The 26,124-nt window shown below is 45.0% G+C and overlaps 2 protein-coding genes across 5 annotated transcripts in view; one reads left to right on the top strand and one right to left on the bottom strand.

The window, feature by feature from the left end:
• Nucleotides 1-20,150, top strand: part of LRIG1 (leucine rich repeats and immunoglobulin like domains 1) — a 116,637-nt gene extending 96,487 nt beyond the window's left edge. The window contains exons 11-19 of one of the 2 annotated variants that reach the window (XM_063113331.1): nucleotides 518-589; nucleotides 4,834-4,997; nucleotides 11,653-11,973; nucleotides 13,355-13,636; nucleotides 14,204-14,623; nucleotides 15,093-15,218; nucleotides 17,324-17,470; nucleotides 18,095-18,376; nucleotides 18,477-20,150. In XM_063113331.1, coding sequence (XP_062969401.1) covers nucleotides 518-589; nucleotides 4,834-4,997; nucleotides 11,653-11,973; nucleotides 13,355-13,636; nucleotides 14,204-14,623; nucleotides 15,093-15,218; nucleotides 17,324-17,470; nucleotides 18,095-18,376; nucleotides 18,477-18,736 — 2,074 coding nt within the window. In that variant the 3' untranslated portion in view covers nucleotides 18,737-20,150. The remainder of the gene's footprint in view (nucleotides 1-517; nucleotides 590-4,833; nucleotides 4,998-11,652; nucleotides 11,974-13,354; nucleotides 13,637-14,203; nucleotides 14,624-15,092; nucleotides 15,219-17,323; nucleotides 17,471-18,094; nucleotides 18,377-18,476) is intronic. The other variant, XM_063113332.1, reaches the window with a different exon arrangement.
• SLC25A26 (solute carrier family 25 member 26) overlaps nucleotides 13,916-26,124 on the bottom strand; it is a 155,834-nt gene continuing 143,625 nt past the window's right edge. For 2 of the 3 annotated variants that reach the window (XM_063113333.1, XM_063113334.1), the window contains 2 exons: nucleotides 25,619-25,692; nucleotides 20,086-21,235 (listed from right to left, as the gene is read on the bottom strand). In XM_063113333.1, coding sequence (XP_062969403.1) covers nucleotides 21,118-21,235; nucleotides 25,619-25,692 — 192 coding nt within the window. In that variant the 3' untranslated portion in view covers nucleotides 20,086-21,117. Of the gene's footprint in view, nucleotides 14,649-20,085; nucleotides 21,236-25,618; nucleotides 25,693-26,124 lie in introns of those variants that run through there. The other variant, XR_010024847.1, reaches the window with a different exon arrangement.

Raw genomic sequence — 26,124 nt, 5'->3', positions numbered from 1 at the left:
CAGGCACTTGATCCTGGCCAAGCCTGAAACCCCTCCTACAGCAGCTTAATGATGCGGAGTACATGCTGGGCCTCACCGAGAGCTTTTCCACTGGAGTGGTTGCCTCTGAGACCCTAGGAGGAAGGGACAGAGCCCGCCCTGAGACATTCATGTTGTTGCCATCTGTGGAAGATGCCTCTAGCGCATGATCTTTAGATTTTTTCCTCTCTGAATCAAGTGCGACCTTACTTCTGTTGGGAAAGGTTTGCCTGTTGACTTGGTGAGCAACCCTCAACATAGCTTTGATGCTGCCCTGAGGGCTAGCTTGGTTCCAGAGTCATTTCATGTTCTTATGTCAATAAATGTGAAATGATAGCCACCTCTAGTAGAATTAGGACACAGGGTCTGGCTAGTACCTGTGGGTCATCTGTGAAACCAGGGCTGTCCTGAAAAGCCCCCAAGTGTCTTGGCTCAAACACATGGCTGACTTGAAGGGTATGCAGGTTTTCTTTGCATAAGTAATCATATTCTGTTTCAGGAACCTTGGAGAGAATGCAATCAGGTCTGTCCAGTTTGATGCGTTTGTGAAGATGAAGAATCTTAAAGAGCTGTAAGTACCTGGGATTCTGTAGCTCTGATTAACATGAATGGAGACTTTCAGAGTAAGAAACACCTGGAATTGCATGATGCCCACTTTATGTAATAGCTGTGATGTTTATAGGTGTGGGTAGGTTAACTTGTCCTTAAAAAACAACAAAACAAAAAAAGCCCTGTGGGGCTCATTTTGGATCAGGGGTCAGCAAACTTTTTTTAGAGGGCCACTTAGTAAATATTTTGGACTTTGTGGGCCATAGGGTCTCTGTCGTGACTACTCGACTGTGTGGCTACAGCAGAAAGCAGCCATAAATGATGCATACATGATCGTGTGTGCCCGTGTGCCAGTAAATGTGCGTGGACAGAAGCAGGCTGTGGCACCTAGATAATGTGAAGTAAACTCTCCTCAAGAAAGTGGATAATTCCCCCGTTCATTATGACAAGTTTTCGTCTTTTGGGTTTGCTTAAAATGAAGGACCTATACTGAAAAGGGCTTCTTTAGAGAGCTTGGTGGGCTGTGAGCAAGACGGGGCATCCAAAGGATGCTCTAAGGGGTACTAGTGCCCACCTCACACCATTTCCGAGGCCCACTCGGCCCAGGAGTAGTTCCCAGGTGGTGGCGGGTTAGGTTAGAAGAGGTGACAAGGGTTAGAAGAGCTCACCGGTGTCCTGGTCTCTGGCAGAGGAGTTAGTCCAGGTACTTAGGTAGCAACACCCACGTTTCCTTTCTTGTTCCTGTATAGTCACGTGTTGCTTAACAGCAGGCATACATTCTGAGAAATGCATTGTCAGGTGACTGTCGTGTGAACATCATGGAGTACACTGACACAAGCCCAGACGGTGTAGCCTGCTGCTCACCTAAGCTACATGGTGTATGGCTCCTATTGCTCCTAGTTTACACACCTGTATAGCAGGCTACTGTACTGAAAACTAAGTAATTATATCACCATGGTATTTGTGTATCTAAACATAGAAAAGGATTTTCCAGCTCCAGTACAATCTTATGGGACCACTGTTGTATATGTGGTTTGATTGTTGACTGAAACATCGTTATGCAGTGCCTGATGGTATACGAATCTGATTCTGCAGCCAGTAAGTTCCATCCCTATCAGTTCCCTACAAGTGTGACTTTTGGTTCTTAGAAGAACTGACAAAATGGCAGATACTAAAGGATGGTCATCTCTGTGCCCTGACCTCATCCTCATTCCCGAGGCCTCTCCTGGTGGCCCTCGACTGGGGAGGGGAGGTAGGAACGGGGAAATGAGGCGCAGTCTCCATAGTGAGGGCCAGAGCGGGCCGGTGGCTTTCCTCTGAGTAAGTGAGAGGAGAGGAGGTGGCCAGGGCACTCACCTTGTGATGTGTAGTTTGCTGTGAGACTCAAGTCTTTCTTAGAAGGGTCAGGATCTAAGCGCAGGACTGTTGCAGCGGGCTCAGTGGAGCCTCAGGGCTCTGCAGAAAGCCACCCTGTTCTGAGCACTTCTCATCTGATTTTGTCTGTCTGGGTAAGATGTGATATGAAGAAAGGATCTGTAACTCTCCTTCCAGGGAAGGGGAAGAGATTCCAGTCCAAGTTAGAAGGCCGGGTGGAGGAATAGAGATACGATAAAGCAAGTAGAGTAACACGTTAATTGTAAAAGATAAGTGGTAGGTACATGAGTGTTCACTGTATAGTTCTTTCAACTTTTCTGTCTTTGAAACTTTCAAATGTAATGTCGGGAGTAACAAGATCTGACTAAATGGGAAGAGGGTATTTTGAGAGAAAGAGGGAAGGGGGGAGATAAGATTTTCCTTTTTGCCTCTTATAAGACTGTTTTCTAGTTGTGAAGACCTGGAACCTTCTAGAAGCTTGGGCCCCACAATGCTTCTGCATGGCTCTGGAGGCTCAGCCTTGGTCTCCTGCCTGGGTTTCCCATCAGTCGCTGCACATACTCAGCTGTGGCTGGCCCTCAGTCCTGTGATGGGAGAAATGGTTAATTCCACTTGGTTGTTTCCTCCCTGAGTCAGATAAGGCAGGTCGTACTGTGCACTTAGTCATCCTCTGGGTAAATTTCCACAAGCAATGATTAGAAACACACTTTGAGTTGGAATCATGAAAATGCATGGGGTAAGCCGGTGAGGTATTGGGATGGCTGGTGATGGGAGCCGTGGAAGGCCATGCCTGTTAGCAGTTGACCAGGATGTGCTTCTCGTTAGTGAAGGAGGAGAAGCAGGAATCTTCCTAGGGTCTGGGGGCTGGCTGCTCGCAGTCCCCACTGGCCAGTCTCTCAGCTTAGCCTTTGTCTTTAAAGTTAGTTGTGCATGCGGTTGGGAGTCGTTGGGGTCAGTGTCCTTAACTACTGTCCGGATCCAATCCTTCTTCCTCTGTCCTTTGGATCTAACTCATTCTTTAGGAAAATCCTCTCCCCACCGCAAGTACCATCTGTCTTTCTTGGGTCTGGTCTCCTTTCTAAGAGGAGAAAGGACATCCTCAAAGGAGCAAGGCCCGGCAGATACACGGAGTGTGTGGTATGAGGCTTAACCCTTTCCACACATGTATGAGTGACGATAAACATCAAGTTTGTTTTCCCCAGTTTGTTCCTGTGGCTCAAGTTTAATATGTCCATATCCCCCACATAAGTGCCTGAAGTTTCACAGTGATGGCCCAGCATCTTCCACTAGGTTTCATGTACAGTGCCCAGGCTATCCTGCTCAACTACAAAGAAGTGCCCTCTTGATGGGGAGCAGGACATGCTCCCGCCCGTGGGACAGCTCCTGGCTCTTCCCCAGTGCCTGGTGCAGCCACACACACAGCACTCTCACGGTTAGCTGTGACAGCCCTCCAGGTATCTCTCAGCAGAATGCTACCTGCCCATCAAACAGTAATACAAAATCTCATGCTGATTTTAAGGTCTCACATGGGCCAGCATTCCGGTTACAGTGGCTTTGAGATAAATTATTACTGAAAGTCTTTGGAAATACATGTTCAAAAATTATTTTAATAAGTTAAGATGTCCAGTTATCTGGGAATGATGAGGAACAGGAGGGAAGAGTAGATTTTATTTAATTTATTCAGCCTTGGGTTATCTGGCTTAAATTTCATTCTTCTTTGCCATTTACCAGTTTGATAGTTTCTCTGTTCATTAGGTGGCCAGAGTGAAATAGAAGAAAGCAAAAAGCTAGTCCATTTGGTTGCTTTATCTTGCATTGTCTGAGGACAATGGTGGGTGGAGAAGGAGGCTGTTGCTTTACTGTAGGGCCTGGAATTTCTAAGCATACCTGTGCCCCTTTGCATCACTGAGTCCCAGAGACAGCGTAGTACAGGGGAGCCTGCATGTTTTCTTTCACGATCTCTTCCCTTGTCATGGGTTGGCCATGATCCGTCAGCTCTGTACAGCCTTGAGGTCTTCCAGGAACAGGGCAGATAGACTCTGGTTGACTTATCTTCAAGTGACTCCATAGGAAGGAATGCTCACTGAGTTGGCGATTCTGATTTCTGTTTAAAAAGTTTATCTTTGGTTGCTGAGAAATGAAAAAGAAAATATTCTCTGTTTTCGTTGGAGCCTCACAAAACCAAAGTTGTGCATTCTCATGCTCCCTGGGCAGTGGCAGTGAACTAACAAGCACTATTTCAGGAGCAGAGCCGAGTTCTACTGGCCCCTGAATAACGCTGCTGTGTAGAGGAATACACTAGCAAGAGGACACATGTGGGTGAGGCTTACATTTGGAAGTGAGAAAACAGCAGCTCTGCCAAATCACAAGCTAACAGCCGCGTAGAAGAGCGCTGCTCAGAACTTGGTGCAGAATTTAGATCAGTCTCAGATTGAGTTTGGAAGCTCCAAGTAGTTTATCATGAAAGTGGGGAAAACCAGAGAGTAGACAGTGCTAGCTTACTACTTTTGGTTGCATCAGAGGCCAGACAAGGATAGAAGGCATCCCCAGGGTCACTTAGCAGCAGTGTCTGTCTCAGAACCTGGGTGAACTCAAGTGTGGTCCCTGGACCAGCAGTATCAGCATTACCTGGAAGCTTGTTAGACATGCAGAATCTGGGGCTCCACTCCTGCCCGACCAAGTCAGAGGCTGCATTTTATCAAAATCTCCAGAGAGATTAGATGCGCTGCTCAGGGTCTTTGGAGAGGAACTGTGAGAAAAATCTTTTCCCCATTCTAGCCTGCTGGGATTGACATCAGAAGCCAATTGGAGGCGACTGATCATCCTGTGGATTCAGGGAGCATCCCTCCTTTGCAGTCACACTTTAAGTGTCCGCTTCTGTTTTCTTTTCAGCCACATCAGCAGTGATAGCTTCCTGTGCGACTGCCAGCTGAAGTGGTTACCCCTGTGGTTAATGGGCAGAATGCTGCAGACCTTTGTGACAGCCACCTGTGCCCACCCGGAATCACTGAAGGGTCAGAGCATTTTCTCTGTGCCACCGGAGAGTTTTGTGTGTGGTAAGACCTTCTTTGTGATTTCTTTTTTTTTTTTTCTTGAAGGGCAAGGAGGCCAGGAGGAACTCTTCATTATGGGAATAATTCCTGTGATCAGAGTAAACCCCAGCCCATGGTTACAAATCAGCTGCTGGATGCAATTTATTTCCCACTGAAACCACACGTAGTATTTACTATACAGTTGCCTCATTATGTGGTTCTTGAAGTTACATGCATTTAATCAGAAGGGAGTATGAGCTGGTTCAATTACAAATCAGAATAATCAGTTACAGGAAGATAGTTCTGTTGTTTCGGAAGGGCTCTGGTGCCTAGGTTTAGCTGTGAATTTACTCAGTGTGTGAGGCTGGGGTTTTAATGTGTGTTTCTTTCCAGCCCCAAGAATGAAAGGTTAAATACAGGAAGGACAAGTCTCAGGAGAACAGTTGCTTTAGTAAAAATAATTCCTCGATGTTGACTTGCGCTCTTGCTGTTTCTCTAAATCACTGAAATCTGCACTTGTAGCTTTAAGTTATTTTTTCCTTCTGATTGGTGGAACGTAGCTCTTGCCATCTTTTTGACCAGAGTTGGTCAGGATCCAAGAGTGGTTGCAAAGCACACAGACGATTCTGAACAGCTGAAAACACACACACAGGCTAGCTCAGATAGGAATGATACAACCTCACAGGAAGATGTGGTCGAAGAGTGAGATGAATTTTGAGTTGTTTCTGGTTTTTCCTCTAGGCAGGAGTGAACGTGGGATTCCCAGGCCTGACTGGAACTTCTGGGCATGTGTATGTCCCTGCTGCCTTTTGTCCTTCCTTACCTGTCTTCCCTGAGCCTTGGGGTCCCTACTGTGATGATCCTAACCAGAAGCTCCCCTAGCAGCATTGGGACCCCTGTGGGCCACTTCTCCATTCTACTTTTTGGCTATAGCACTAGGTAGTGTGCCTGCTAGAGGCAAGGGACAAGTGCTCTCCTTCCACGCACACCTTACCCCTCCACTGCCCCTGCAGAGCTTGTGACCTGCCTCCTCCTTGACCCAGACGAGGAACATGGTAGCAGCCCTGCAGTCTTACGGAGCCTCTGTGTGGAACCTAAGGCTGTGCATAGTTCCTTTCCCCTAGGCACAGATGGCTGTGTAACCCACTGTTCATCAAGTCCTTAACCACTGAATTGTTTATAGAGCTCCCTGGAATGAAACTTTGTGCCGCTGCCTCCCTCTTTCCTGCCACAGGGCAGTCTTTCCCTTTGGATGAGCCAGGTCGGACTTCTGACATGCTGCACCCAGCCTCGGGCCTGTGGCCCTGGCGTATTCTGGTTGCAACAGTTATTTCACATCTTTCAACCCCAACCACTCATTTTAGCTCAGGCTTCCCCCCCACGAAACAACCTTTGGGAGTCAATGAGAATCATGAAAACACTTGGCAGGAGATGAGAGTTTCAAGCTCTGTGGGAGTCTCCTACTCCTTTTTAAGAAACTGGAACATAACCACTTCATACCCACTAGGATGGCTAGAATCAGAAAGATAATCACGGGCCGAGCCCGTGGCGCACTCGGGAGAGTGCAGCGCTGGGAGCGCGGCAACGCTCCCGCCGCGGGTTCGGATCCTATATAGGAATGGCCAGTGCACTCACTGGCTGAGTGCCGGTCACGAAAAAGACAAAAAAAAAAAGAAAAAAGAAAGATAATCACAAGTGTTGGTGAGGATGGGAGAAACCAGAACCATCCTACATTACCAGTGGGAGAGAAAAATGGTGCAGCCTCCTTGGAAAACAGTCTTCGAAGTTTCTCAGTTAAACATAGAGTTACAATACGACCTAGCAAATTCCCCTCCTAAGTATATATCCAAGAGAAACAAAAATATATGCCCCACAAAACCTTCTACATGAATGTTCACAGCAGCATTACTCATCAAAGCCAAAAAATAAGAACAGCCCAAATGCCCATTAATTGATTGATAAACAAAAGGTGGTATAGCCAAATAATGGATTATTATTAGGTTGTAAAATGGTATCAGTCAGTGCTACAACATGGATGAACTTTGAAAATAGTATGGTAAGTGGAAGAAGTCGTCACAAAGACCACATATTATGTGATTCCATTTATAAGAAATGTTCAGGATAGAGAAATCTATAGAGGTAAAAAGTAGATTAGTAGTTGCTTAGGGCTGGGAAGGGATGGAGGGAAAGGGGGCAACAGCTAAAAAGTACAGAGGTTTTCCTTGAGGTGATGAACATGCTTTAAAATTGACTATGGTGGGGCCGAGCCCGTGGCGCACTTGGTAGAGTGCTGCGCTGGCAGCGCGGCGACGCTCCCGCCGCGGGTTCGGATCCTATATAGGACTGACCGGTGCATTCACTGGCTGAGTGCCGGTCACGAAAAAACGACAAAAAAAAAAAAAAAAAAAAAAAAATTGACTATGGTGATGGCTGCACAAACCATTGAATTGAACACTTTAAATGGGTGAATTGTAGTATAGGTGAATTGTATCAATAAAACTTTTTAAAAATCTAATTTACATAACATAAAAATTCACCCTTTTCAAATGTACAATTTGATGGTTTTTAGAATATTCAAAACTTGTGTAACCATCACTAGTGTCTAATTTTGGAACATTTTCATCATACCATTAGCAGTGTCTCCCTATTCTCCCTGCCCCCAGGCCCTTGTAATCACTAACCGACATTGCACGTCTATGATTTGCCTGTTATGAACATTTAATATAAATGGTGTACGGTCTTTTGTAACTGGCTCTTCTCACTTAGCGTAAGTTTTTAGCATGTACCAGTATTTCATTCCTTTTTAAGTGGCTGAATAATATCCCATTGTATGGATGTACATTTTTTCTATCCATTCAGCAGAACAGAGACATTAGCTTGTGCCCACTTTTTGGCTATTTGGTATAATATTGCTATGAACATTCATGTACAAGTGTTTGTGTGAATTCTCTCGGGTGTATCCCTAGGAATGGAATTGCTAGGTCATATGGCAACTATGTTAAACTTTTTGAGGAATTGCTAAGCTGTTTTCCAAAACTATAAAGTTTTATATACCCACCAGAAATATACAAAGATTCGTTTCTCCCCATCCTTGCCAATGCTTGTTATCTGTCTTTTTTTAATTCTAGCTTTACTAGTGGGCATGAAGTGGAATCTCATGGTGGTTTCGATTTGCATTTCCCTAATGACTGATGTTGAGCACGTTTTCATGTGCTTATTGGACGTACATATATCTTTGGAAAAATGGCTGTTCAGCGCTGGCCAGTTAGCTCAGTTGTTTAGAGCATGGTGTTACAACACTGAGGTCAAGGGTTTGGATCCCCATATCAGTCAGCTGCCAAAAAAAAAAGAAAAGAAAAGAAAAATGGCTGTTTGAATCCTTTGCTCATGTTCAAGAGTTTGTTTATATATTCTGGATACTAGACCCTCATCAGATATATGATTTACCAATATTTTCTCCTAGTCCGTGGGTTGTTTTTTTGTTTTCTTGACAGTTGAAGCATTAAAGTTTTAAATTTTGATTGAGTCCATTTTCTCTATTTATCATTTGTGCTTTTGATGCCTTGTCTGAGAAATCATTGCCTGAGACAAGGTTACAAAGATTTACTCCTGTGTTTTCTTCTATGAGTTTTATGACCTTAACTCTTACATAGTCCTCCAGTTTTGTTCTTCTTTTCCTTATGGGTCCCTTGCCATTTCATTTAAATTTTGGGATGAGCATGTCAATTTCTGTATTAAAGGAACGTGGAATTTTGATAGGGATTGCATTGAATCTACAAATTAATTTGGAGAGTACTGCCATCTTAATAGTATTGTCTTCCCAGTCCGTGAACATGGGATGTCTACTTTTTTTTTTTTTTAAGCTATTCCTTAATTTCTTTCAATCATGGTTTGTAGTTTTCAGTGTGTATATCTTTCACTTTTGTTAAATGTATTCCTTTTCTAAAATTCTTTTTAGTTTTAATAGTTTTTCAGTGAATTCCTTAGGATTTCTTTATATGTGATCATGTCATTTGGAGATTAAAATTAACATCTTAAAACAGTCTAGTTTGAATTAATAATGAAGTTAATGTTGGTAGTATGCAAAAATTTTGCTCCTATTGAGATCCATTCTCCCTCATTATTATTGTCATACATATTACATTTTTATCTGTCATAAGCCCATTGGCACAGTTTTATAGTTACTGCTTAATGAAGTTACCTTTTAAATCAGGAACAGAAGAGAAAAATTCACTTTTACTATCTTTTATACTTACTGTTAATGGTGTTTATTATTTCTTTGTGTGGATTTAAATTACTGTCTAATGTCCTTTCATTTCAGCATGAAGAGACTCCCTTTAATGTTTCTTGTAGGGCAGGTCTGCTAGCAATGAATTCTGTTTTTTTAAAATCTGGGAATGTTTTAATTTCACCTTTATATTGGAAGGATAGTTTTGCTGGATATAGAATTCTTAGTTGATAGTCTTTCAGTGCTTTGAATATGTGTTCCTATTGCCTTCTGACTTCCACAGTTTCTGACAAGAAATCAGCTGTTAATGTTGATCCCTTGTATGTGATGAGTTGTTCTTCTTTTGCTGTCTGTTTTCAAGATTCATTATCTTGGGCATTTGACTGATCGACAATGATACATCTAGGTGTGGATCTTTGAATTTATTCTACTTGGAGTTCATTAAGTTTTGGGGATGTGTGGATAAAAAGTTTGGGGCCATTATTTCTTTAAATTCTCTTTCTGTTCCTTTTTCTTTTTTCTCATTCTTAAACTCCCATTATTTGTATGTTGTTACACTTGATCTGTCCAATAGGATTCTGTGGTTCTGTTCATTTTTATTCATTCTTTCTTCTTTGTTTTTCTCAGACTGGATAATCTCAATTGACCTGGCTCAAGTTCACTGACTCTTTTTTTCTGCCAACTCAGTTCTGTTATCAGGCTCCTCTAGTGAATTTTTTATTTTAACTATTGTATTTTTAAACTCCAAGGTTTATGTTTGCTTCATTTTTATAATTTCTGTCTCTTTCTTGTTATACTCTATTGGATAAAGAAAGTGTTCTCATGCTTTCTTTCAGATGTTGTTTCCTTTAGTTCTTTGAATACATTTATAATAGCTGATTCAAAGTCTTTATTAAGACCTAGATCTGAGATTCTTCAAGGATAGTTTCTAGACTTTTTTTCCTGTTTCTTTGTTTCATAATTTTTTGCTGAAAATCGAGCATTTCATAAAATAATGTGACAGCTCTGGAAATTAGATTCTCCCCTTATGTTGTTCCCTCGAGATTTATTGTTTTTGCTGTTTATTGTTACAGTTTATTTAGTGACCTTTCCTGGACAAATGTTGTAAAATCTGTTCAGCCTCATAAGTTCCTGCTGGGTTAGCTTAATGGTTAGCTAATGATTGGACATCCATAAGTCCCTCCAACCAGTAAGTGTCCCATCCTTTACTCAGGGTCTGTACGTGTGTGGTGGGGGTATGCCATCACTTCCTGTTTGTGCAGATCTCAAGCTCAGCCACAGGTGAGAAACAAGGGCCCCTCAGGTCTTTCCTTAGCATGCACACAGTCCTGAACACATGTGTGGCCTTCTAGATCCCCAGGAATACATTGGACCTTTTCAAAGCTCTTGATCGACATTTCATTCACCTGTTGTGGGCCACGCTCTTGTTTGCTCCAGCTAGTATCGTCCCCTCAGACAGCTGTGCTGTTAAACAGTGGCTGCTGACCGTTTCCATCAGATGCCCTGGGAAGAGGGTTTCCCTTGCTGAGCAGACTACATCAGGTTAAACAAATGCAAACTCTTTGAATGGGGCTTTCCAGGTTGCTGCCAGGTCACTCAGTAATAATTCTCTGAGGAAGGGGCTTTTGGGGGAGCTCTAAACCCATTCTGCCCCCCTCCTCAGTGGTTGCGAGGCCGCTGGGTTTCATGGCTGCCAAGGAGCTGGGGAGAAGGGAAGGGGACTCAGGATAAATTAAAGTACCACAAACTGACTTTTCTTAACAAGACGTTGCTATTTTTGTGGGTGTTTTCACTGTTTTAACAGAGGTACAGATTTTTGCAAGTCCTTATTCTGACATACTGGAAGTGCTTCATTCCCCACTCCTTTTGGAGTACTGTTTGTGGGTGAGGTCTGTGCAGTTGTGACTGGTGGTACCTGACTCTCTGTGTAAGGGTGTTTTGTGTAAAAGTAAGCAGGTAAAGTTGGTTGTATTCTTCTCAGGGAAACTGCAGGTTGGGTTGGTGACTGAGTACTGGTAGATTAATTTCTAATCAAGGAGTGTGATCATAGGGCTGACCCCGTGGCTCATTCGGGAGAGTGCGGCGCTGGGAGCGCAGCGGCGCTCCCGCCATGGGTTCGGATCCTATATGGGGATGGGCGGTGCGCTCACTGGCTGAGCGCGGTGCAGGCGACACCAAGCCAAGGGTTGCGATCCCCTTACCGGTCACAAAAAAGAAAAAAAAGGAGTGTGATCATAAAGGTGACCACTACTCATGGACTTATAATTGGAGGAGGCCAGATATCCCTGATTTGACTCTTATTGTGTCTGGTGGAGCTGAAGATGCACAGAGACCATTAGAGATCTGGTGCCTGTGCTGTATGTGACCCAATTTCTTGTTAGCCTGAACAGCAACTGGTCGTTGTGGGTACTAAGAGCCTGTGTGGCTTACAGTTGGCCCTTCTCTCCCCAGATGACTTCCCAAAGCCACAGATCATCACCCAGCCAGAAACGACCATGGCTGTGGTGGGAAAGGACATCCGGTTCACTTGTTCGGCGGCCAGCAGCAGCAGCTCCCCTATGACCTTTGCCTGGAAGAAGGACAATGAGGTGTTGGCCAATGCCGACATGGAGAACTTCGCCCACGTCCGTGCTCAGGACGGGGAGGTGATGGAGTACACCACCATCCTCCACCTCCGTCGTGTCACTTTTGGGCACGAGGGCCGCTACCAGTGTGTCATCACTAACCACTTTGGCTCCACCTACTCTCACAAGGCCAGGCTCACCGTAAATGGTATGGAAATGCCATCCTTTTTCTGTTCTAGCGCCAGGATTCCTATGAAGCACACTCTTGATTGCTCTTTGTAGCCACAGAGAGATGACTGAGACAGGAGACACACAAGCCTCCCTGGGATTGCCCCAGAGCAAGTTTTGCAGATTGAGGGGTTATTCTCAATGGATTCTTTATTTTTGGTGACTTGTAAAAATCCAGTCATTATGTTAAGTGAAATTGTAAAGCTAAGCCTTATATTTTCATCTGTTTATCCTCCATAAACCAAAATGTCTGGTTTCCAGATCCCAAGCATCCCCTGATCCTGGGGAAGCTGCCGCTTTTCCGTACATGGCACAGCCTTGGAGCTAGAGGCCAGCCTAGGCGGGGCCAGGTCCCCACCTCTCTAGAGGCTTGGAATGCAAGGCTGGTGTGAGTACCTGGCTTGACAGACACAATGTCCTGCTGGGGGCTGGGGGTGGTTGACAGTGTTCTTACTCCATAAGCAGCCCCAGAGTGTGTCCAGGTGGCTTTCTTCAGGACTGCTGTTTGTTGCATGTTTGGGGTAGAGGGAGAGGGGCAGATAGCTTCACCACAGTAACCTAATGAGATTTTCCTGATTCTTAAACAACTCCTTTGAAAGAGTTGGCTTCTGGGTCATCAGAAGTGCTGGATCCACTGTGTTCTTTCAGTCCCTACAGGAAAACACATTCTTTACCACACTTTGGCTGGGTTGTCCTGGCTTATTCTAAGGGAGTCCTCACTGTTTCTTGAAGACTCAGCAAAACTAACCTTGATAGGAGCTGCAGTAATGCCTGACACGTGGCTGGATGCTTACCACTGTCCGGGTGTCGATACTTGGGCTGAGTAAGCTAGCGAGCTGCATACTCTCTGCCTGGGTGTATACAGCAGCATGGCCCACGCCACTTGTCCAGACGAGATTCTACAAGAGGGAATAACCATCCCATTGCTTTCTCCATAGTGGAGGCCTGCCAGCTTCCCCTCTGTAATTCCATCTTGATGGAGCAGATATTTTTGTTTCCCAGGCTCTCCTGGTGGGTAATTAAGGCAGGCAAGCATCTGGCCCTAGCACCCATGGGCAAACCCTGTGTGGACTGATTACCATACAGGGCATAGCAGGGTAAATGTCTCCTAAAAAACCTTGCTCTTGAGGGGGTTCTAGCCAGCCTAGGGTGTACAAGGAGAGGCTGATGGAGATGCCCCACCTGTGTGGGGAGAAGCAAAAGTGGCAGTAGTGGTCTTGGGTAGACACTGGCACGAAGGTAGTGAACTGACACCCAGGCACAGTGAGGAAGGAGGAGGGAATATCTGTTTGCTTAGAGGAGTTCCCTGGCTTTCCATGTTGCTGCCCCATAACCCGACCCTGTATGTATATATTTTCCAGTGCTACCATCATTCACCAAAATGCCCCACGACATTGCCATCCGGACTGGCACCATGGCCCGTCTTGAATGTGCTGCTACCGGCCATCCTAACCCCCAGATTGCCTGGCAAAAGGATGGGGGCACCGACTTCCCTGCTGCCCGTGAGCGACGCATGCACGTCATGCCGGATGACGATGTGTTTTTCATCACTGATGTGAAAATTGATGACATGGGGGTTTACAGCTGTACTGCCCAGAACTCGGCTGGCTCCATTTCAGCCAACGCCACCCTGACTGTCTTAGGTTCGGCTCTTGGTAAACTGTGTGTGTGTGAGAGAGAGAGAGACTCTTAAATATCATTGGCACTTGGAGGCAAGTTTCTCAAACTGCTCTGTGGAGCCTGGGGTGGGTAAGTGTGGTGGGCTGTTTCTACTTTGGAATTTTGGGCTGCTTTCTGAGATTTTTCTTGATTTTTTTTTTCTTTTCTTTTGAAAGAGATGAAATCACTTGTTCAATAGCCAGTGAATTAAGAATCTACATTAGGGCTTGGGTAAAAAACACTAAATAAGAACTGCCCTCCAAATCGTGCAGGATGGATGGGGTATTGGTCAAGAATAGAGAGACAGGCCTGTCACAGGACAGCTTGGGAATGGTAGGGGCTTTTGTGGCCAGAGGTTAGTTCATTCTCCTTGTTAAAGCTACCCCCAGAGGGTAATGAGTCATTGTATTAGGTCTTCTGAAAAGCTCGCCACTCTGATAAATGACCTCAGATGGCATTTCGTTGGTATGTCCTTCATCCAGAAGACAAGGCAGATCTGTAGCAAGGGAGGCCCACAGAATAACTGTAAGATGTCTGCTGACTTCCTGCAGAGACCCCATCCTTGGTGGTACCCTTGGAAGACCGCATGGTGTCAGTGGGAGAAACGGTGGCCCTCCAGTGCAAAGCGACCGGGAGCCCTCCGCCCCGCATCACCTGGCTCAAGGGGGACCGCCCACTCAGCCTCACCGAGCGGCACCACTTCACTCCTGGCAACCAGCTGCTCGTCGTGCAGAACGTGGTGGCAGAGGATGCCGGCCGATACACCTGCGAGATGTCCAATGCCCTGGGCACAGAGCGTGCTCACAGCCAGCTGACCATCGTCCCTACCCCTGGCTGCAGGAAGGACGGGACCACCGTGGGCATCTTCACCATTGCCGTGGTGTGCAGCATCGTCCTGACGTCGCTGGTCTGGGTGTGCATCATCTACCAAACCAGGAAGAAGAGTGAGGAATACAGTGTCACCAACACAGGTCAGGCCCTGCTGGTGGAAGGGATCTGCAGGGAGGAGGAAAAGCAGTGGCACTTGTTAACGAGGCCAGGTCCAGAGCTTTTTCAAGAATTTTAGTTTATTCAGAACTCTGGAACCTTTGGAAATGTGGTGTCATTCTGGACAGTGGAGGCTTTAGTCCCATTGACCCCATTTTAACTTTCAGGAACTTTAAGTGGGAATACTCTCAGATAAGGTGCACGGTGAACTCTGCAGCATTTTAGCTGCTTGGCACCTTAGAGGCATCCTGGGCACATGCTTTGTTGCACATGGTGGACACAGACATCCAACTGCCATGTTTTTTATACCTGGGCCTAAAGTCAGGCCACGCAGATTCGGGGAGGGCTTGCACGGCCTTGATGGCCATTGTTGGGGGATCCTGTTTCTGGGCCTGACGATGAGTAAGTGTCTGCATTTCTTGCCTTGTGTTTCATTGTCCTGTTTCCTTGCAGATGAAACCATCGTGCCACCAGATGTTCCAAGTTACCTCTCTTCTCAGGGGACCCTTTCTGACCGACCAGAAACTGTGGTCAGGACTGAGGGTGGCCATCAGGCCAATGGGCACATTGAGAGCAATGGTAAGGCCTCAATGACCATGAAGCAGAGATCTTATGTGAATGTGTCCCCAGCACAGGTGCCTGCCATTAGATGGGGCACATTTGATGAACTAGAGGGCTGTGTGACTAAAGGCTTCTGTTGTTTTATTTTGGACCTGATCTGTGCAAATTCTGCAAGGTTTTAAAGTATATCCCCATGAAGTCACTGTACTGGGCTTAGCATCTCCCAGTCAGGGTAAGGTAGGACTGCCTGGAAGCTGCCAAGAACATTAGAGGTCATGAAACGAACTCCTCATTCCTGGTATAGGAGAAGTGCCCAGGTCTGTTCTGTATTCCAGTCTCATGTTAGAAAGCTCTCGCAAAAGCAAGCTAGTTCCGACAGTGGAGGACTCTGAGCACGTACTTGGAGCAGAAAGTTTATCCTCTGAGAGCTGCTCATTTTACATCGCTCCCAGTGTAGACAGGCCTACCTGCTTGGGAAGGTAGAATTAGAAAACATGATCTTTGAGGCTTCCGGTCAAGATGGCAGAATAGACAGTCCCCAGTGTCACTGTCTCCCGCAAATAGGAGCAAGGAGCCTCGACAACTGAAAAAAAGGAGCCACTCAGAGGCCAGGGAGTCATCACAAGGGATCAGCGCACGGCCCGTCCCACGGGAAGTGTTTGCAGCAGGGGTGGTGGGGGAAACGGTCCTACCAGGAGAACACTAGAGCACAGCAAGGACAGCTGACCGGTACCCCAATCAGTGCAGGACCACTCAGAAGAGACTGGTCGGGAATGCAGAATTGCATGGGGTGCAGTTTGATGACAAGACTCAGGCCTGGATCTATACAACCCAGGTGCACCAGGTCTCTGGAGAGATGGAAGTACCTATAAAGTCAACCATTAAAACCTGAGCTGCACAAAAAGCTTTCACTATAGAATCAGCAGCAAAGCAGCAATTTACCTCAACCACAGAGCTCAAGTACTGGTTCCCACAGGAAGTTCCCCCATTTTAGAAGCAAGCAAAGGACTAGTTCTGGCCCCACCCAGGATCCTAGGTCATGGAGCTGGGGACTATTGCCCCCTCCCACAACCAGGCACACTGCCAGCACCAAGGAGCATGCCAAAAACATCACCTCCATGTGGGTGGCCCACCACAGCCACTACAATAACCACGGCTGCCACAAAAGTGGCTAGACACCACAACCACTATGCAGATGGTCCACCAGCCACTGGAGTGCATTGACACAAGAAGAGTCACCAGCAGAGACCAAGGAAAAGAAGATGTCTCTACAAAGCCCATTCCAGAGTGACAGAACAAGCATCTGCTCTACATAATACTGGGGGACCTGAACACACCTTTCAGCATTGGACAGATCATCTAGGCAACAAGTCAACACAGTAACCATTACTCTTTCAGAAGGAGAGAAGAAATCTAGGGTTATCAGAGGTGGGAGGGGGATGGGGAGAGATTGGGCAAGGGGCGTAAAGAATAAGTACAATTTGTAACTATATATGCTAGTGATATTGATTTGGTCAACATGTCAACATTGAACCCCAAGAATATGTATAATCAAATCTGACTCAATTAAAAAAAAAATTACCCTTTGAATCAAATTTGAAAAAGTAATGAACAGCCTTGAAATATACACTTGACAGTCTGCATAAGTCCATAGCAGGGCTTAGATTTGGATAAGCCATTTGCAGAATTAAACGATTTTTAAATTACTACTACTTTTTGAATTAGTTATAAAAGGACTTTTAAAATACAATTGTTTGGTAAATTATGGTAAGCATAGAGCAAAGATGGGTTCTGTTAGAGCTGGCCCGTGGTTCACTTGGGAGAGTGTGGTGCTGACACCACCAAGTCAAGGGTTAAGATCCCCTTACCAGTCATCTTTAAAAAAATAATAAAAAAAGATGAGTTGTTTATTATTAGCATGTTGTTTATAAAAATGTTTTTTTAATTAAAAAAGAAAAAAGAAAACATGCTGTTTGCTGGACCTCTTGGTTAGCCCAACCCTCTACCACTCTAAAGAACATTTTTTAAAATGACTCCATTCTACCAGCCTTGCCCATTCCTTTCATAAGGCTTACTGTGAAATACTAAGCCCAGAGTGTCTAATAGTGGGGAATCTATTGCAGGTGTTTGTCCAAGGGACCCAAGTCTCTTTTCAGAGGTTGACACTCACGGCATCACATGCAGGCAGCCAAAGCTCTGCGTTGGATTCACTAAAGAGCCATGGAAAGTGCCGGACAAAGCCGACGGGCCACCTGGTCCACATAAGACAGGTATGAGATGCTTTCACTGGGAAGAATAGTTTCTTCTTGAAATCAAAATTTGGGTTGATCTACTACTCACTAAATGGCAGGGGGAGAACATTACTGGTCTTTGACTATCTCCAAATTTGGTATCTAATACAAAAACAGAAAGCTCTGGGCCAGCTCTCTTAATTCTAGAACAGTGTGATGAGCTTGAATATGAATTTTCTGGATTTATAAGCAACTTAAGTAAGGGGCAAGGCCCAAATAAAATGTAGCATTTTAGTCAGTACCTTTTCACCAGGGCTTTTTTGAGGCTAAATTTCTAATTATTCAGAAGACTCTTAATATTGCTTAATTCAAATGGGATTCTTTTTTTTCTGCCATCAAAGTAATAGGACCCCATTCTCTGAGAATGAAATTAACTTAATCTGGAACATTTAAACATGAAAGACCCCATTCTTCATTAACAGCTTGGTGTTTGCCAAGTCCTGTTTCTGTGAACGTACTTTGCGGGGAGGTGGGGGGAGGTGTTGCAGTGGGTGTAAAGAGGGTTCTCACTTTATGGTAGTGAAGCAAAGCAGCCTGTTCCTTGTGTGGGGAGGGAGACTTCAGTGGCAATGGCTCTAATCCATTTTTGGCTCTGTCCTTCAGAACACAGTGGCCCAGTTGTCTGTAGTGACTGCAACACTGACATGGCCAGTTACCCCAAGGAACAAGCCTTCTATCCTCAGCCTGGGTCCAGAGACAGTACACAGACAAGTATACTAAGTGGCCAGGAGCCCAGTCCAAGTGACCAAGAATATTCTCCACCTCATCTGAGCAGTGGGACTGTTGATGGGTCCCACCCCGACTGCAGGGGGTCCCTCTACCCCAGTAACCACGACAGAATACTGACATCCTTGAAAAAGCCAGTGGCATGTCGAGATGGAAAAGGTAACTTTTCACTGTCTTCTGAGGAGTCGCTAGCTGGCACATCTGGAGCCACTTAAGTGGTCAGGCTGGAAGGTCTGACATGCCCTCTCTTTTCTCGTAGGGGATTCTTCCTGGACTTTAGCAAGGTTGTATGACCCAGACTCCACAGACCTACAGCCTTCATCTGTGTTAACTTCAGGCAATCCAGAGGTCACAGAAGCTTCCTCAGGCTTTCCTGATGTCCCCAGTGAAGCCCAGCACTTGCTTGTTTCCAATGGCCACCTCCCCAAGACATGTGACTCCAGTCTTGAGTCCACAGCACTGACAGGACAACTCCCTGGGAAATGGAGGGGGCCACTGTTGTTGGCACCAAAAAGCTAGGCTTTGTCTACCTCAGCTCTTGTCACACCAATCTCTACAGGAAAGAGAGGTAGGAGAGGCTGTGCGACAGCTTGGGTTCAAGCGTCACTGATGTGTATATAGTTTTCACTTCCATGTGGAGTACTAGTAGTTCAGAGGCCTTGCATCTGAAGCACGAACATGCAAGTGTACAAAAGGCAGAAAGTATTTGATACCGTTGTACATAAGAGTTTTCAGAGATTTCCTATATATTATATATCTTTTACAGAGGCTATTTTAATCTTTAGTGCATGGTTAACAGAAAAAAATTACACAATTTTGACAATATTATTTTTCATATCAGGTTGCTGTTTAATTTTGGCGGGGGGTGGGAAATAGTTTTGGTGCCTTACTACATGGCTGGAGTTTTGGGTGTGTTGGGAAGGAGGGAAAGTCCTTGGATTTGTATTGCACTTCGTAGGACAGACCCCTAGGCTGCTTTACATCACAGACCGACTTCATATCAGCGCTGCCCATGGGTGGATGCTCACGCAGCAGACTTTCCTGTAGCGCTCAGAGGGGCAGAGGTCATTCACCGTTGCAGTGAGAGACTCTTCCTTTTTAGGTGTAAGTTGTTTCTTTAAGGAATAGAAGGAGGGTTGTTAATCCACCACAAGCAACTGATCGGAACAATTAAGCATGCCTTTCTTCCTTCTCTGAAGCTCATTTGGTGATAAAAGCAAATGTGGTCTTGTCAGTATCATCCAATTGTTATTTGAGGCTTTTCAGTAAGGTATAGGCTGCTGGTGTTGGTACCTGTGGATTTTTCAATAGCAGTCTTTTAGTTCTGCTAATATAATTAATATTACATTGGCCTCGGGGGATAAAAAGGATAAAGTCCTTACTTTTCAGGGCTAGCTTATTTCTACTGAGGATCCAGAGCAGGCCTGTCCATGCCATTCCCTTGCACAGAGGGAATTGGGCTCGGCCTGTACAAAATTTAGCCCTTGATCTGGGTTCTGGGTATATTTGCACTTTTGAGACCTATAACTAACCATCTTGTGAGTGCCAATGTGTAATTCAGTAACAATTACATTGAAACAAACAAGGTCCTTAAAACCTCAGAAAGCAAGTTCCTTTAGCCAAAAGGCTGAAGGGAGGCATTGACAAAATGGTTACTGATGTGAAATTTTACTGTCAGACGTCATCACTGTTCCAAAAGGTAAAGCACATGTAGAATTTTTGTTCTCAACAGTGAACTAATGTTACTTCCACAAAATATGTGAATTTGCTGCTTCTGAGAGGCAATGTGAAAGAGGAAGTATTACTTTTATGTACAGAGTTATTTATTTATAGAAATTTTGGTACAATGTACATTGAAAAACATGTAAAATATTGAAGTGTCTAACAAATGGCATTGAAGTGTCTTTAATAAAGGTTCATTTATAAATGTTAAGTGTATGGTTGGGGTCATTCTTCTACTTACATTCATCCCACTTAATTCCAGATTATCTTTTTTCTCCCAACAAGGAAAAAAATTGAGGCAAAGCAGACTTATATACTATTGCTCCGGGGAAGACACAACACTGCTGGATTCCTGAGATTTCCCTCCATTTTTCTACACCTGGAGCTTGTTAGTCAAGCTCGAAATCTAGTGACCTTTCTATTTCATGCCTTCGGCTTCCAATGTTGAGCCTAAAACTTGAGCAGACAGTGCAAAGCCAGCTCAGGCCTTCCTTTCAGCCTGAAATAGAATAGTGCGGTATGGCTCGGTGGCCCCACCCAGTCACCTGAGCCACAGCTAACTTTCTCTCACACAACACACGGGTTGTCGGACGCTTCTCTGTAAAATAATACAATCGCATGTTTTTATAGGTGAAATCTGAGAGTAATTAAAAACAGCAGCCTGGTTACCCAGAAAGAATGCTTGCTATGCACCTGCAGTTCATTCTTGTTAAACAAAGCTATAACCTCACACAGAAGGAGTTAACCTGCGGGAGAAACACCCACATACACAGCTTTTTCCCCACGGCTCCCTCCTCCTCTCAATCTAGCCGTTCTTTTAAAATTATAACCTTCTGCTGAATCCACCATCAGGCGGCAGGAAATGAAGATCAGGTAGAGAGCAAATGAGAGCTCCTGAAGGGCCTGGCCTCAGCATCACCAAAGTTATTTATTCAGGGGTTCTGAGAAAATTGCTCAGAGTACCACCCTAGACATAGTTTTTCTCTCTTTCTTAACTTTCTGGCATTTAGGCTGATGACTTCATTCCAGCCAGCCTGTACCATGGGCGACACATTCTCAGGTTCGTAGTCTTAGCAAATCTGGACTTTAGCACTGGCGCCGAACAGCTGCTCACCAGAAGGGAGGGTTCTCGAGCAGTCCCCTTTCTTGAGAGCAGTAGATGGGAGGCTGCCTCTGCATCACGGACTCTTTCTGCCAACTTCCAATAGCAAGCCGCGTGTCTGGTCATAAGCACCCAGAAAGATGAAACCTCCCAGACTGATTGCTGCCATTCGAGGGAAGACACCTGCAAATAATCTAGGGGAAGAAAAATAAGAGGAAAGATTTGTGTGTTTGTGTAAAAAAAAGGTTAAATTCTAATTCCCACAGCTTGCTCAACTCATCATACCCTGCTCATTAAGCCCCGCACAGCACTTGAAATGTGTTTTTTCCTTTTAGAATGGCACTAAATTACATTCCCAAGTAGGCTTGTTGAAGTTTGAGCCCAGCTGTTTGTCAGCTAAAGTGGTCAAATATCAAACAACTTACTTGTGAACACTCACAATCAAGTAGTGACTTTGTCCAAACAATAGTTCTCTAACACTTTTGGACCTTTTTTTCCTCTTAGAGATGATAGAATCAAGTTTTTAAAAAAGGAGTCAAAGGCCTGAATCCTGGGTAAGGCTGGAGGGCACTTCCCCACCCAGATGCCAAAGGGGAGCTCTGGGTGTTCAGGGAGGACAAGGAGACTTTCTGACTACTCTGCTGCTCCTCCCGGTGACTCAGTCACATTCTGTCCTTCGAGACTCACAAATGTGATGCCACGAAAAGGAATCACATCTCCACGGACTCCATTTTCTTTTTGTCTGAGAACATGAAAGGTGAAGGGGCATGGCTTAGAAAGAGCAGCACTTCCACACATGCTCAGTCCCCAGCACTGCAGAAGGCTGGTGACCTGCCAAGTTGCAACTTGGGGATAATCAAAGAAATGCAAAGTAAAGGAACAATGTCACTGAGAACATAAATTGGGGATTCATTGTTTACAAACCCTCCCATAGTTATGCACAGGTTCAAAGATGTTCACAGAGGGATTGCTGAGGCAAGAAAAACTGCAAAAGCCTCCCCTCTGGTCATGCAAGTTACAGTGCAGTATAAACACGGGGGACTATGAAGCTGGCAACACGATGCAGTCCATAGGTATCAACATAAAAAATTTACAACAGGTTTTAAAGTCAAGTCCCAGAACTGTATGTATATTTGACTGCATGTCTGAAAAACATGGATGGCGGTGTCCTCAACTATGAATGATTGCTTTCTTTGGGGGGTAGGATTCCAGGGGACAGTCCCTGCCCAGGTTTCTATAACATTTGAACCTTTTTACCAAGAGTATTATTTCTATAAGCAGAAAAACAAAGTTACAAAATCAGAGCTAGTGGAGATACTAGTGAAAGACTTTGGATCAAGTCCAGGGAAAAAAACTGAAAACGGTCAAGTTATGCCAACAGGAGTTGTGTATCCTTTAACGTAGGGGGAAAACCTCCAGGATAAGCCAAGTGGTGGCTCAGTGAGCAACCTGACCGGAAGGCAATCCTGCTGGACAGCTCACAGCGCTGGGCTGCTTCCTCTGCGTCACTGCTGGGAAAGGTCAACTAGCCTCCCTCTGTGCAGCACTCAGCACCTCGGAGGAAAATGAGGGACTTCAGAATAGTTTTGTGAGGCCCTTTTTATTTAGCTGACTAAGGAAAGAAATTATTAAGTGAAATACTACACATAAAATTAAGAACCCCTTTTCCATGTCTAGAAAAAAACATGAAAAATCTATAGAAGACCAAAATACCCTTGGTAAGGAAAAAAGTTGTTCAGCCCAACATTATGCAGATTGTTTTTGCATGAGGTGGTTGGTGAGGGCAGAACGTCATAAGTTACTGCCTTGATGGCCCTTGTCCTGGCCTCCCCTACACTACAAAGAGAAGGGTGCTGGAAGGGAGGCCCACAGAAGATCAGCTGTGGAAGACACTGGCCACAGAATTCTCCCTCCCTGTCTTCCTGAGTCCTAAGAGCCAGTGTCTTGTTCAGCTTGCGCCTGCTAATGAGCTCAGCTGCTCCTGGCAAGAGGCAGATGGAAGCAGTTTATGGTTTCACTAGATGACAATTGAATCTATTAACTTAATTACAGCCTTAGAGTAGAGTAATTTGTACACTGAGTGCCCCAGCCAAACTCAGAGGCAAAGGCTTCGGAGTGGGGAAGGGCTATGTTCTAGAGAGCACAGATCAGATGAGACAGCGAACGTACAGTATTCAGCCTGGGGCCCGGCACAAAGGGAATGCTCATGGCAGGAGCAGTTACTACATAAAGGGCACAGTCAGGAAAAACAAAAAGCCAGTTGATGAGCAGAAGAAAAGTAGGAAGGAGCAATCCAGGAGAAACAGGCTTCCCATTGCTTCCCGGCTGTTGGACTGAATCAAATAAGCCTGTGGTACTTTTATTTAGGGGAAACCAATTTGCCAAAGAGCATATACGAGAGTATTTCAAAAAGTTCATGGAAAGATAGAATTAAAAGACAATACGAATCTTCCCATGAACTTTTTGAAGAACTTTGTGTTCTAAACTAAATATGCAGCAGGCGGGGCCCTCACCTGTATGAACCAACACGGAGAGCCAAGAGTGGTCACCGCCTGAGTTTACCCCACGAGGCACCCCTCCCTCCATGACAAGGTGGGGAAACGGTAACTGTCAGGAAACTCGGATATTTAGTAAACTTAGCAAAAGTATGTGTTCAGAGATGGAGACAGGAGACAGCAGTGACTGTGCCTGGAAACCAAACAGAGGAAGAAGCAGGCAGAGATACCATCTGCGCTGAGGATGCCTTGGGCCACTGCTCAGATAGCTACCCTGATGGGGAGGGTTGCTCTGTTTTTGTTACCTCTTTTTTTGGTCAAATTATTTGTTGTTCTTTATCACATTAATAAGAGGGCTAATTAAAACTTATTTCTCAAGTGACAACCTTTGCTACCTGGAATACTCTGCTAAAGACTATGTTGCATGTACTAACTAGAGCCCAAGAGTTTCAGAAGTAAAAAAATCCAAATGACCTTTTCAGGACTGACAGTGGGGACAGAGAACATTGGTCTGTTTATGACACCCCTCTTCTGCCTGTAATTCTGGCACTGCTTAGCTTTATAATGTCAAGTACAATATGTGCCACATCCAGGCCACGTCTGTTCAAGATCATTCCTTCCCCACCAGCTTGGTGGTCACAGTTCTGCCAGTCAGTCTTGCCATCCCCACTATCACCACTTTCTCAAGAAACGCAGATGGACTGCAGCTCTGCACCAGTTCCACAGAGCAGAAGTTTGACCAATAGTTGCCACAGAATCTAACATATTTACTATATTCAAACAAATAAGACAGTGGAATTTGGCAGTTTGACTTTATAGTCTGAAAAAGCTACTACATGCAACTTCTGTGTGTATGTGGCCCACTCACTATCTGAAACACACTTTACCTGCTTGAAACTTTTATCTGTTACTAAATAGGTAAATTCAGAACTCATTTCTTTCTCACACCATTGCTTTGCTCACGGTGGAACTGGTATCAGAACGAATGTGCCTCAGATATGAGCAAACAGATTCTTACCTCCTCACAATCAGTAGCCATAAGAGGCACACATGCTGTCACTCTGTCCTGCCCATGCTCTTGCATCAGGACATTAAGACATTGAGACATCAATGCATCTAGACATCAATCCATCAGTTGTCACATTCAACAAAACCATTCAATGTTACCTACTTTTCAAACTGCCAGTTGGAAATTGAGGATGGGGCTGTTCTACAAAAACCTTAACTGGGGCCTGACTTTCCTGCTACATGTATGCAGACTATCAAAACTAATTACAGCTGCCAAATGCACACAAAAACTACAATCAGATAAGCGATCCAACTCAGCATGGGGATGAGGGATGAGCTAGCACCACGACACTAAGGGGCCTCTGCTCAGTGCCCTGCAGCCCTGCTGCTTACGCCAGCCTGTGCCTACACTAGTAGTAGTGCCTACACTACTCTGTCCACAAGAAGCTTGCTGCTTTGCTCTCCAGGAAAATCACTGGTAGATGATTTGAAAGAGAAAATCATAATTTCACCTATCTGTAAGATCCCAATGGTTAGACGGCTTTACAAGTTTCTGTTGTAAAAGCGCTATTCAAATAACATCTTGAGGAGAGTTTAGGGCTTGAAGCTAGACGTCTGAGGCACTTGGCCAATAATACAGAACAATGGTTCTCAATTGATTCTCAATGGAGGTGTTGTGCACTGTATGTTGAAAGTACTTTGTTACTAATAATAGTTAAAAGTACCCAAACCACAAATGCTTTCTTCTAAGTGTTACCCTCATTCCCTTGCATTTCTGCACTGTGTAACTAGAAGCCTACTTTACCAGTGCTGCAGCCCAGACCCTGCTGAGGGGCACACATGTGAATGTCATCCAACATCAAGATGGACATGGCTGAGAAGCACCCAGCTACAGTACTGCATCAACTTGACTGTACTATATTATTTCACACATACAACATCAAATATAACATTTTGTACAATATAAAGAAAGAGACCCTTACCAGAACATAAGCAGAAGAAAGGAAAGGTACCATCCAGTATGAGGCCAGTGGAAGGAAGGACATACAGTTAAGCATCCCCTCCTGTACTTACCCTGCCAGCCCCTGTGACCGCCAGACCTCGTGCAGGGCAGAGAACACGTTCCCACTCGCAGTGCTGGAACCAGCCTGCATGAAAAGACAGAGAAATCCATTATCTTCTGAGCCTCCCCAACTTCAGCTGGCTCTTAGACACCCTCAGGTGCGTGACCTCCTAGCACCCTTATCTAGGACACAGTTTCAGAATGGGGACTTCCTTTGCAATCAGAACCTGGCTCTCGCTCACCCAGAAGTGCTCACATTCAGACACGTGGGCAAGCAGCGATGTGGCCTATGCCACAGGGGAAGCTGCTTTTCAGAGCTCACCCAGATTAGTGAGATACAACCGTGTAGCAGGAAAAAGACGGAAAGCAACATGACTTGATCTGAGAAGCATGGCAAGTAATCACTATCAATGGTACTGATGAAACTTGCCTAAGTAGCTAATAAACACATTTAATGAAGAGTACCATGTGCAATTTAAAACATGATCAACATTCTTAGGTTTTGTCCTGCCGACTT

The sequence above is a fragment of the Cynocephalus volans genome, chromosome 11, assembly GCF_027409185.1.
Source record: "Cynocephalus volans isolate mCynVol1 chromosome 11, mCynVol1.pri, whole genome shotgun sequence".
Taxonomy (NCBI): domain Eukaryota; kingdom Metazoa; phylum Chordata; class Mammalia; order Dermoptera; family Cynocephalidae; genus Cynocephalus; species Cynocephalus volans.
This window is presented reverse-complemented; position numbering and strand designations above follow the sequence as displayed.